This window comes from Helianthus annuus, chromosome 5 (assembly GCF_002127325.2).
Source record: "Helianthus annuus cultivar XRQ/B chromosome 5, HanXRQr2.0-SUNRISE, whole genome shotgun sequence".
NCBI lineage: Eukaryota > Viridiplantae > Streptophyta > Magnoliopsida > Asterales > Asteraceae > Helianthus > Helianthus annuus.
Window position 1 is genome coordinate 172963216 of NC_035437.2, and position 12044 is coordinate 172975259.

General features: G+C 34.8%; 2 protein-coding genes and 2 non-coding genes across 5 annotated transcripts; 2 read left to right on the top strand and 2 right to left on the bottom strand.

The window, feature by feature from the left end:
* The first annotated feature begins 1169 nt into the window (after window positions 1–1169).
* On the top strand, window positions 1170–1722 carry LOC110939466 (auxin-responsive protein SAUR71). The gene has a single exon (XM_022181064.2). It carries the CDS (start codon window positions 1226–1228, stop codon window positions 1577–1579), a length of 354 nt encoding a protein of 117 aa, XP_022036756.1. The 5' UTR covers window positions 1170–1225; the 3' UTR covers window positions 1580–1722.
* A 2176-nt stretch (window positions 1723–3898) lies between these two features.
* Window positions 3899–8675, top strand: LOC110942178 (putative rRNA methylase YtqB). 2 transcript variants are annotated; one of them, XM_022183923.2, is made up of 7 exons: window positions 3899–4612; window positions 4711–4774; window positions 6712–6904; window positions 6987–7060; window positions 7800–7955; window positions 8368–8499; window positions 8534–8675. In XM_022183923.2, exons 1-6 carry the CDS (start codon window positions 4447–4449, stop codon window positions 8489–8491), a joined length of 777 nt encoding a protein of 258 aa, XP_022039615.1. In that variant the 5' UTR covers window positions 3899–4446; the 3' UTR covers window positions 8492–8499; window positions 8534–8675. The 2 variants fall into 2 exon arrangements, with proteins under 2 accessions (XP_022039615.1, XP_022039614.1); XM_022183922.2 differs by having other exon boundaries at window positions 3901–4612; window positions 8368–8654.
* Window positions 4236–4309, bottom strand: TRNAT-AGU. The gene has a single exon. It is a non-coding gene; the product is annotated as a tRNA-Thr (tRNA).
* A 1412-nt stretch (window positions 8676–10087) lies between the features above and the next one.
* TRNAR-CCG lies at window positions 10088–10160 on the bottom strand. Its single transcript has one exon. It is a non-coding gene; the product is annotated as a tRNA-Arg (tRNA).
* Window positions 10161–12044: the final 1884 nt, after the last annotated feature.

Here is a 12044-nt window from a genome sequence, read left to right on the forward strand (position 1 = left end):
CCAATTAGTGTTTCTTTTTGTAATCGTACCTATTAGAGATTTAAAGGGTGATCTTTGTGTTTGATGACTGTTGCAATAACGATTTTCAATATAATATACATAAAATGTTTTCTTTTTAAAAGGGACTACTAGTCAGGGGCGGACCTGTTGAGTAATTAGCCATAGCACGGGCTACGGCTCAACTTTGTACTGGTAGTGTAAATTTTTTTTCCAATTTTTATACAAATGACACACCTAAACAACTACGAGGACACCCCTAAAAAATTTTAAGCCCAAATTGCAGTTGTAAATATAAGCCCAAATCAATTTATTAAATCTCAGTTATGAAGAGTAAGCATTCATTAATGAAAATTGTATATATTAAGCCCAACCAGTTGTTATTAAAGCCCAGTTATAATGTTATATGTTAGCCCAATCAAATCAGTTTACATGCTATAAAAAAAGAAGAGAACAAATCTATTACGTATTTGTTTACTTTACTTAATTTATTTATTGTCGGTTTTTTTTAATATTGTATGATTGCACGATGAAAATTTTTTTGGGATACCCCTGAGTTAATGTTATAGTTCCGCCATTGCTACTAGTCATATAAACCAAATTTCCTAAAACTTAATTTAAATAATTTTGTATTTTATTTATTACAAAAATAAACTTAATGAAAATCCTTTATGAATAATAAAGTAATGTTAGTATAGTTTATGATAATCAAGGTTGGTTAACGGCTTTTTTTATAGTAATCTCTATATATTGTGATTTATTTAATCATTGTTCTTTCTAAATTAATTAATACTTTGAATATTTTTATTTTGATATTGTGCTTGCGACTGAGACTTAAAAGAAAACTGATGTTTTCTTTGTACCCATTCGAAGGGTTCCACCTTTGTAGTTTGCTTAGAAACTCTAAAAACGTTGGAAGGGAGAGAAGCGCTTATGTAATCATGCAAGTTTAGGATCTATATAACCACTATACATTAATACATCATACCAAACTTATGTCTTCCACTCAAAAATATAATGAAAAATAATAAAATTTGTCGAGTGTCACAATATTAAAATACACGACAACTAAAAGCAAATGAAATAAATCAATATATTATCAATCAACAAAGCAACAACGATAATTGTACCTTCCAAGTACGCCTACTGTACTTTACCTCTATCTTTGTCTTTTCCTTACATATATTTATTTATATAAACCACCACCCTCTCATTCTCCATCACCACCATGAAAAAACTCATACGACGTCTCTCTCGCGTCTCTCACTCCTGCCGCTGCTCCGCCGCTAGCGGAACCGCTAGCGGTGACTCCTCGTCCACCACCGTGCCGGAGGGTCACCTCCCCTTTTATGTTGGAGAAGAAATGGAACGGTTTGTGGTTAGTGCACAACTATTGAACCACCCTCTTTTTATTAACTTGCTAAACAAATCGGCTCAAGAATATGGTTATCGGCAACAAGGGGTTCTTCGTATCGCCTGCCATGTTATTATTTTTCGGCGGTTGCTTGAAGCATTGCAAGAAGGGGAAGAGGCTTCATGTGATCTACAACATCTTCTGGCTCAACATATGGAACATGTCTAGTGATTTGTTTGTATGTACATACATCGTTTGATAAGTTGTATACTAATTAATCAAGTTATAGTGTTTATATAATTAGCTTTAATTTAGCAAGATGGGTTGATGTATGAAGTGTTTTTTATTTTATTTTGTCTTGATGTTGGTAATATTCGTGTTACATAGTTCTTAATTCATCTAATTGAATACCAAAGGAATTGTAGTTTAGCCGTATTAAGAATCTAAGGTGTATGGAGTTATAGAAATGTGTATGTTCCGTAGAGGTTGAAGGTTCTGGTTCTACAGAGGACAAAAGTTTAGATCAGGATCAAGATTAGTGGATGTGTGAGTTATCGATTAAAAAATAATTAGATTCAATATTTTCAAAATCATTTTTGGTTTTACCATGTATGATGTGTTATGTACTTGGGAATTGTTATGAGGTTCACATGGATTTTGGCTTGACCCAAAGGACTTGCAAAGGTGGACTATTTTTTTCCGAGTTATATATGAGTGACATGACATGTACTTATTCCAAAGGGCTCGTGGAGGGCATCCACTCGCCCTATAAATCCATTACAAGTGTTAGGTTCTTTTTAATTTATTTTTAGCGGTTATGGTCTTAAGTCATAACTATTCATAGCTAGGGCTTCTTAAAATACGATTGAATAATTGTATAAGACATCTCGTTTCACGATTTTGGTTCATAGCTTAGTTACGCATGTTTCCTATACATTTTTGGCGTGAGAAACAAGGGTGTTTTCTAGTAGTGGATGTCTGTTGTGATATTTTTTCGTCTTTACTTTTTTATGCATGTATAACACGTATCTTATAAAGAGAAGTTCAAGCCTAAGTAATATATATGCTGTAGCAGAATTATAAACTTTCGGCTAGAATCATAATAGCTTCTTTTTTACATAATCTTCAACTAGATTACTTTCAACAATCAAAAGTTCGAATTACAAAAACACAACGACACTACATATCCCTGCTAATAATAAATAGACCATCATATTTTCATGGCATAACTTGTCATGAGTATATGGAAAGTGATGACAACTTTTACTAATTTTCTAAGTGTCGTGTATTCACAAAACAAGAAAAGATAACGTGTTCTAGGGAAAAATGTTATTTGGTTGCACTTAAACCATGATTACTTTATTAAAGGAGTGCTAATATGGGTTGGGAAAAGGAAAGGAGGTTGAAGGTAACAAGTGTGGATGGTAGGGAGGGTGGGTCATGTGAGTGGTAGTGGAAATGGGGTTTTTGTGAAAAAGATTTTTGGGCTTCCACAAATTAAGTGGAAAAACTCATCCTGTTGAACACATAAATAGTTTAATTTAGAGTTAAGTATAATTTACGTCAATGTGGTTTGTCTATTTTTGTCATTTCAAACCAAATTTTAAAATTGTACCATTTTCCTTCATGACATTCGAAATGTGTCATTTCAGTCTAAAAAATTTAGAATAAAATGTCATTTTCCTCCCTGAGCTTACAAAGTTTTTTTAACTGTGCTTAGGTTTTTGGACTGAAATGACACATTTTGAGAATGTCAGAGAGGAAAATGGTACATTTTTGAATTTTGGTCTGAAATGACAAAAGTGAACAAAAAACAAGGGACGTGAGTGACACTTAACTCGTTTAATTTAAAACCAACGTAAACATTTACTTATTATTTTAACTACATAATAAAATAGTTAGGTAACTGTTTAACTGACTCTTTTTCTCTCAACTAAATTTGGTCAGTATTTAATTTTCTACGACGGTTGTACATAAACATAATCATCTTTTTATTTACATTTGATAAATGTAAATTGCACGCGTCATTTTCTTATAAAAGTATTAGTTGATGGTTGGTAACACGTTCACGAAAATTATGATATCACATGTAGATATTATTGCTTGTACGTTGGCCGATTTATATAGACTTTTAATGGTATAAATGTGAAGTGATTTCAAGCATTAAATATGTGTCCATGTGTAGGTTATAAAGTCGTAATAATATTGGAATTGGTATGAATGGAAGACCACACAAAGGGTGAGCTCGAGCTACTCTATAGTTTGGCACCAACCCTAATACATTTAATAGCTAATAAAAGCTTCATTTGTATTAATGAAAGATAAAACACGAGTTGATTTGATATTTCTATATGCTATTTTATTCATTTTTATTATTAGTTTTGTTAAATTACACCTTTCGTCTCAATTATTTGTTTATGAGATAATCCTAAAGAGTATTTTCGCCAATGTTACTTTTCTTGTTTTTGTTGTTGTTGAAATTTACTATTTATCACAAAAACAAAAAAAAAATATGTATATACCAAACACCCCAACTGTTCCTCTCTGATCAGTTTTTCACTTTTACCTGCTCCCTACTGGTGACATTTCGAAGCTACCATTTCCGTCGTTGCCCATTACCCAAACCCATCTTTGAGTAGATAACCCACCCCCGTCGCGTGCCTCCACTTCAAGCCACCACCGCCATAGCGTCTCGACGTCTCCTAAGCCAAATATCCAACCACACGAGTGGTTTACTTACAAAGGCACAGAAGGACGATATGTGCATATAAATGGACGATATGTACATATAAATTGATTAAAAAAAATCAGTTGTCAAGGATGGAACTCATTAACTCATGACCACAAAGGCACAAAAGAGCCATATGTTGGTAAAAAAACAACATGCTCTCGTTGAGAGTCGAACTCAAGACCTCCCGCTTACTAAACGGGTGCTCTAACCAACTGAGCTACGAGAGCTGCTTGTTCAATCCTGGTCACTATTCTACTTAAATTAACCCAGCAGATGCGGGCAGTAAACCCAAATAATTCTTTTTGTTCTGTTGTTCATCATTCAGTTGTTGAACAGAACACCAGCCGCCAAAAACATAAACAAGATGATGTTACGATGTTATCCAGTTTCAAGCATGTTCAAACTCAAGTACAAACCTGTTGGATTATGGCGCAATAGATTGTCCATAGTACCCTTTATTTCTTCCAACCATAATAATCTTGTTTTCCACTCAAAACCAATTAAACTCACCGATGACTCTCCTTTATCTGGTACTCTTTATGCTTTTAAGCTCTCTCTCTCTCTCTCTCTCTATATATATATATATATGTATCTGTATGATTATGATGGTAAATGTGTATGTGTTTAGGTGTAGAGTGTGTGATGATGGACTATCTGTTTGGAAAGAGAAAGGCCACTGAAGTTGCTCACTCGTAGGTACTTCATTGCTCTTCTGTTTTAGGGCTTATGTGTTTAAAGTGTCTGGTTTTGTTGTAAATTTGTACCCCATGACCCTTTAAGATATAGTGATCAAGAATTCAAGATTTATGTGGGTTTGGGAAAATTCATATTTCTTTGTCTGTGGCAATTAGGGGGTGTGGTTGTTTAAGCTCTATTTGGGCTCGGGCTCGTTTAAGCTCATGAGCCTGCTTGAGCTCGATAAGCCCTGCCTTGTTTATTAAATAAGCTTAGTTTTATGCTAGAGCTCGTTCAAGGTCGGCTCTATTCGAGCTTTTAGTGAGCCGATCTTGTTCGCTCACGAGCGGGTTGGCTCGGTTATACCTCTAGACAATTTTGGTGGGATTTATTGAGAATGATGATGATGAGGGGTGTTTGGGATCTTGGTTTTGAAAAGTATGGGAGTTTAGAAGTTTCCACTCGGCCAACGAAAAACAAATCCCAAGCTTCTTGTGGGAAAAGGCCAAAGCCGACAGTATTTGGGGTGTAAATGAGCTGAACCAAGCCGAGCCAGAGCTTGACTAGGCTACAAGAGCTCGAGCTCCTGTTCGGCTTGTTTCAAGTTCTATTTCTAGAGCTTGAACTCAGCTCGGGTGTGATTGTTCAAGCTCGCGTTGGGCTCGAGAGAGCGACTCGTGTATGACGCCCCGCCTGCGGTGTGCACATATAATGTATATATGTATCGGCACGCGGGGGCAAAAGTGAAATTACACTAATTTTAACGTTATTTTACTAATTTCGTGAAAATAACGTTAAAAGCGGGGGACGCTTAATCATGCATCATGTAGTGGCATTGATAGCCGAAAGACAAGAGGGTACATGCACTAATCGGCCTTTTTGCCGAGAGTTAGCGCCTTATGTCCAAGGCTTGATGCAAAACTACTATGGAGCCGGGGGTCTCACTGGAAACAATCTCTCTATTCCTTCGTGGTAAAGGTAAGGCTGTCTACATCTTACCCTCCTCAGACCCTATCTTAGTTTTGCTATTGATGGGATTTACTGAGTATGACGATGATGATGATGATGTGTGTGTGCGTGTATTATTTAGTTATTTTTATCATATTTTTTATATAATATTTATTATTATATAAATATATACTTTAATATATTAAATAAAAAATATATAATTAATACGCTCATTTAAGCTCGCGAGCTAGCTTGAGCTCGATAAGCCCTGCCTCGTTTATTTAACAAGCTTGTTTTGAGGCTCGAGCTCGTTTAAGGTCGGCTCAATTCAAGCTTTTAACTAGCCAATCTTAACAGCTCACGAGTGGGTTGGCTTATTTTGTACCCTAGACAATATTGGTTGGTACGAAAGGTTTGTATATAACAGCATAGGCATAACATAGTTAAACAAGAAATCAATCCCAAACACTCCTAATGAGGTTGAACTGAGTCATTTATATTAGAAAGAGTTAAATGCCATTTTAGTCCCTGTGGTTTGGGTCACTTTGCCAGTTTAGTCCAAAGGTTTCATTTTTAACCTATGGGTCCAAAAAGGTTTCACAGTTGCCATTTTAGTCCACTGGGTTAACTTCATCCATTTTTTCTGTTAACGAGAAGGCCAATTCGGTCATTTTATATGGATGAATTGCCCTTTTAGTTAACAGAATTACATACAAAATAAGCGAATTGGCCTTCTCGTTAACAGAAAAAATGGATGAAGTTAACCAAGTGGACTAAAATGGCAACTGTGAAACCTTTTTGGACCCACAGGTTAAAAATGAAACCTTTGGACTAAACTGGCAAAATGGCCCAAACCACAGGGACTAAAATGGCATTTAACTCTATTAGAAATTAGAAACATGAATATTCAGTAGAATGTACAATTTTCTGTCACTCTTTATATTGGAAATCACAAGGGAAAAGCATGATTCATGTTTCAGTTTTGTTTCTGTTTTTATAAACGCAGTATATGGAAACATGTAGTCCAGAAAGGGGACGCCGTAGTGGATGCCACTTGTGGAAACGGTCATGATACACTGGCAATGGCGAATATGGTGGCTGATGAATCTTGTAGTGGCCATGTTTATTCTTTGGATATTCAAGAAACCGCGTTACAAAATACCGCGAGTTTGTTGGATAAATCACTTGACCCTCATAAGGTGTCAATTTTAGCTTTACATCCTTCAGTGTGATTAAACAAGTTTACCATGAATGTCTGTTAACTATTTTGATTCTTTCTAGAGAGAAACGGTAGAGCTGTTCGCCACCTGTCACAGCAAAATGGAAGAAGTTGTTCCAAGGGGCGTCACAGTGAGGTACATAGTACCCATAGTTATTAATAGCGCTCATAGCAAGCGCTGTAGCGTAACGTAGCACTCATGTGTTGCTATTTGATTTTTGGCGTCTCCCTAGCGGGCAAATAGCGGGATTTTAGGTTTTTTTTAAGCATACTATTAATTAGCAACTTTTTGGTGCTTCATGGTGTTGTACCCCATGGGGAGGGGGGGAGGGGGGGTTAAAAATTTGATTTTTCACTTCTAACCCAAAAGTTTTCATCTTTTGCATTTTACTTCCTTTGATTTTTTTATTTTTAACCTGAAGGTTTTCATCTTTTGTAACCTCAACACTTTTTTATTTTCAACTTTAGTCCCCCATACTTTTCATCTTTCGCAAGTTTTTCGTTTTACGTTTCATTCTAAATTTTGCGAGTTAACACGCCACAACGTGCCTGTGGGGTTCAACGTTTTTTCGTCTATTTTTCCCGTTTGACATGCTCGTCGCAACGCGTCTATTTTCCCCGTTTGACGTGTTCGTCGCAACGCGCGGGTCCTAGATCAACTTAGTTATTCTTTTCTATGTTTCACGTTTCAATCTCATTTTTTCGCATTCACAAGCTGCAACAGGCGTGCGCGGTTCAACAATTTTACGTCTGTTTTTCGTTCTGTGTTATTTTTTCCTTTTTTATTTATTTTATTTTTACGAGCTTTTCCAATGTCAACAAAATTTGAAGTTTGTGAATTTGCACCTAACCGTGTATGTTTTTACTTCAAACAGGCTAGTTGCATTCAACTTAGGATACCTTCCGGGAGGTGACAAAACAGTGATTACTAAATCAGAAACAACGCTATTAGGAATGAACGCTGCAAGCAGAATTCTAGCGTCGGGAGGTCTTATCAGCGTGCTGGTTTACGTGGGCCATCCTGGCGGGATGTAATTATACTTTTGTCCTCGCGCTTATTACTTAAGTGACTAAAATATGATATATTTTTTTAGAGTTAATTACTGTTTTCGTCCCTGTGGTTTGTCAAAAATCACTATTTCAGTCCATTAGTTTAAAAATTGTGATTTCAGTCCCTGTGGTTTCACTTTCGTAACCATTTCAGTCCCTGTGGTTTCACTTTCGTAACCATTTCAATCCATTTATTTTGTAAGTACAAGGACTGAAATGGTTACGAGGTGGACTGAAATGGTTACGAAAGTAAAACCACAGGGACTAAAATCGCAATTTTTAAACTAATGGACTGAAATAGTGATTTTTGACAAACCACAAGGACGAAAACAGTAATTAACTCATTTTTTTATGAATAATGTGTAAGATTGGATGATGTTTGATGGTGTTCAGGGAAGAGTATGAAATGGTGGAAGGTTTTGCGTCTGGATTGGCGGTTAACGAGTGGATATGCTGCAAGCTCCAAATGATGAATAGACCATTAGCTCCCATACTTGTTTTGTTATGCAAGAGGTAGAAGAAGATATCATTAATCTTGGAAAAAAGGATGGAAATTTAAATTATTTTAGATGATGTTATACTTGTCTTGTAGTTATTGAACCTGTGTAATTGCAAATGAGTTAAAAGAGTATTGAACACCAAAAAGTGGAGAATTCTTCTCATTGTATCTTTTGGGCTAATGATGACAGTCTTTTAGCAAAGTTTTTTGGGTGAGTTCTTTTTTTTTTTTTAATGAACGGCAAAGAATCTCACGTATTTACTCCTTGACCACCATGAGACCGCCCTCTGATGCGTGGGAACCGGTTTGTTCATTTAAGTTTGTGAACTTTTGTGTTCGTTCATTTATGTTCATTTTTGTTTACGTATTCATTTAAATTTATTTGTTAGTTACTAACAAAACCATCAGTCCTATCAGATAGGGGTGTGCATGGGTCGGTTTGGGTCGGTTTTGACCAAAAACCATAATCATAACCGTGATATTGGTTATTGGATAACCATAACCATAATCGATCGGTTATGGTGGTTATGGTTACTCGGTTTTGATGGTTATAGCGGGTCGGTTATGGGTGGTTAAGCGTGTATTTAGCTTAGCTAAAAATAGCGTAATTTTTTTTTAACATGGAATAAATTGTTATTGCATACTTGTATATATTAGTATATTACATAATTAAAAAATATATATATAATCTAAAATATTAATACCAATTATTATCGAATATTCAAATAAAATGATATGATACATTCCATTAATTTAAATAAACATCCAACCAAAACCACAAAATGATATGAATAACCAATAAGTACTAAAAATCTACAGTCAAAAACATCAAATATTAAAAATATGGTGAAAAGTCCTAAATCCTATAAACATTTATTACATGTCGGTTCGGTTCGGTTATTGTGGGTATGAAAAAAATGATAACCATAACCGACCCGCTACTTTCGGTTTTCAAAAAAACCATTAACCGACCCACCGGTTTTTTATTTGGTTCGGTTTTGTCGATTAATTCGGTTTTTTGCACACCCCTACCTTCAGATATAGAACCAAATTCAGGTGACAACATTGATAAATTGATATCAGCACTTGTTGATGGAGAAGTTAATAATTATTAACATTTTTTATTGTTATGCAATCAACATATTTTTTTTCTAATTATTTGTTTGATTAACCACCAAAAAGCCAGAGGTTAACTACAAAATAAGTAAAGGTTTAAGACTAGTGATGGTATAATTAGACTTCAATTTCGAAATTATTATATACTTTTTATTCGTGTTCTTTTATGTTCAATATAATATCCAATTGATGGATATAAAAAGCACGGACATATTAATTTTCTTAACGATGAAAATACATAAAATTCCATTCGTTTAATCGTTTGTTCTTTTGTTTGAATAACGTTAAATGAAGGAGCACAAACAAACTCTGTTTACATTACGAAGTCCCTAATCCCCACTCAAAAATACGAAATGAAAATACCATATTCTTTTATCAATGTACTAATTATAAGTACCTTTTTTTAGAACAGCAATTAATAGTAGTACCTAAAATACAAATGAAACAAAAAAAACAGCCAATAAATTGAAACAAATAAATTTAAAAAAGTTAAAAAAACGATCACGGTGGGACTCGAACCCACAATCTCCCGCTCCGGAGGCGAGCGCCTTATCCATTAGGCCACGCGACCTTTTTGATGGTTAACCATGTAGAGTTACATATTTAAAGAACTAATATGTAACACGGTTATGTAAATTTAAACATTTTTATAAGTATTTTCTATTTTAAGCACAAATTTAAGCCTTTAATCTTTACCACCGCGCTTTGCACTTTTTGCATAAAATCCACATGCTCAAAATTTGATTCGGTTTTGGAATGTTTGAATCAAATTAGATTTGAATTTAGCAATCGAATTGAATTAGTTATTAGTTAATTCGATTATTCAAAATTCGCCTAATGAAGACCCTAATTTTACATTCTACTATACATATGAAAAATATATAATTCGATCCATGTATACATATAAAAGCCTTATGGTAAAAATAATAAAGAAAAAGAAAACAAATAGGTTATAATTATAAAGTCTTAACGACCTACAATTTGAAAACGTGGTGTGTTTTGATTAGGTGGTTACAATCGTCAAAAGCTTATAGTGAACCTAAAGTACCCACGTTGAATCCACAAATGTAAATACTATTATATTTGGAATGACTAGATCATATATGAAAGCTTCTTTTTGTAAGGGGGGCAAGGGCGTACTTCAAAACCATTAAATGATCACTTAGCACCAACCAATCAAACTATGCACCTCATCTTCACTTTTCATGGGTTCTAGTGATCAAATGGGTTTGCTATGCGCCTCATCTCCGCTTTTCATGGGTTTTAGTGATCAAATGGGTTTGCGTGGTGTTTCATGCCATCACTCGATCACTTTGCAAGAAATTCCTCACGATTTTTTCACAACCTTTTCTCCCATCTAGCCATGATGGTGACCATGAAAAAACCCATCACACCGTGATGGTGTGATTACATGAACCCATCACGGGAGTGCCCCGTCCTCCCTAGTGTAGCAAGATTTTTGAACTAATTGATTAATAATTTAATAGTTAATATTAAGTGATGACAACTAACTACATAAAATAGGGCCGGAAGGGTAAAAAAACTAGTCATCATAGTTAATTTTTCAGCTTAAATTTAGCTTCATCATTTTTTTAATCAGATAACTTATATATGTTTTTTTAGGATTATAAAAATGTATGCCATAAAGTAGAGAATTTTATTACATATAATTTAATATAGTATTGCTATGGTTTTTGCTATATTTTTTTCTTTTTAAGATGGTGCATAATTATATAAACCGAAAAGTGATTATATAACCTGCTACGTAATTATATATGAACATTTTATGCCGATATAAATAATCGTACATGATTATATAGCAATAGTCTGATACGTGATCATGTATATTAGTTTAAGGAACGTGGACATTACTACATTGTGCGAAGATATCGAGGAATCGGTGAAGCACTTGTTTACTGCTTGCTCGGTGGTTTTGAGGGTGTGGTTGTTTGGTGCAACATACCGTCGCTTTACCTTTTTGAATATAAAGACATTTTAGAAATTCACAAATTCAGTAATCATAGTAAGGAGGAGAAGATCATTCACGGTTTGGCAATGATAGCCTGCTGGTGCATTTGAAAGGAAAGGAACGATGTGGTCTTTAATCAGAAAAGATGTACTACTCAAGATATCATAGGGGAGATAAAATCTAGAGGTTTCGCTTGGATTAAAAACAAATCTTTTTGTAAATGTGTTAGATGGACGGATTAGTGTAAATACCCTATGTACATGTTGTAATTTCTATGTCCTTTGCCCGTTTAGGTCAGAGGTGTTTTGTTTGTTTGCTCTTTTGCCCGTTTGGGCCAGAAGCTGTTTTATGAAGTTTATTTTTCAAAAAAGAAATGTCCGGTCGTGTCTAGAGTAGGTGGGGGTTGTTAATTTGTTATATATGGACCCAAACCTTATATTTACACGTCGCAATTTATGGCTTCTTATGCTTTGCACCTTATGGCTT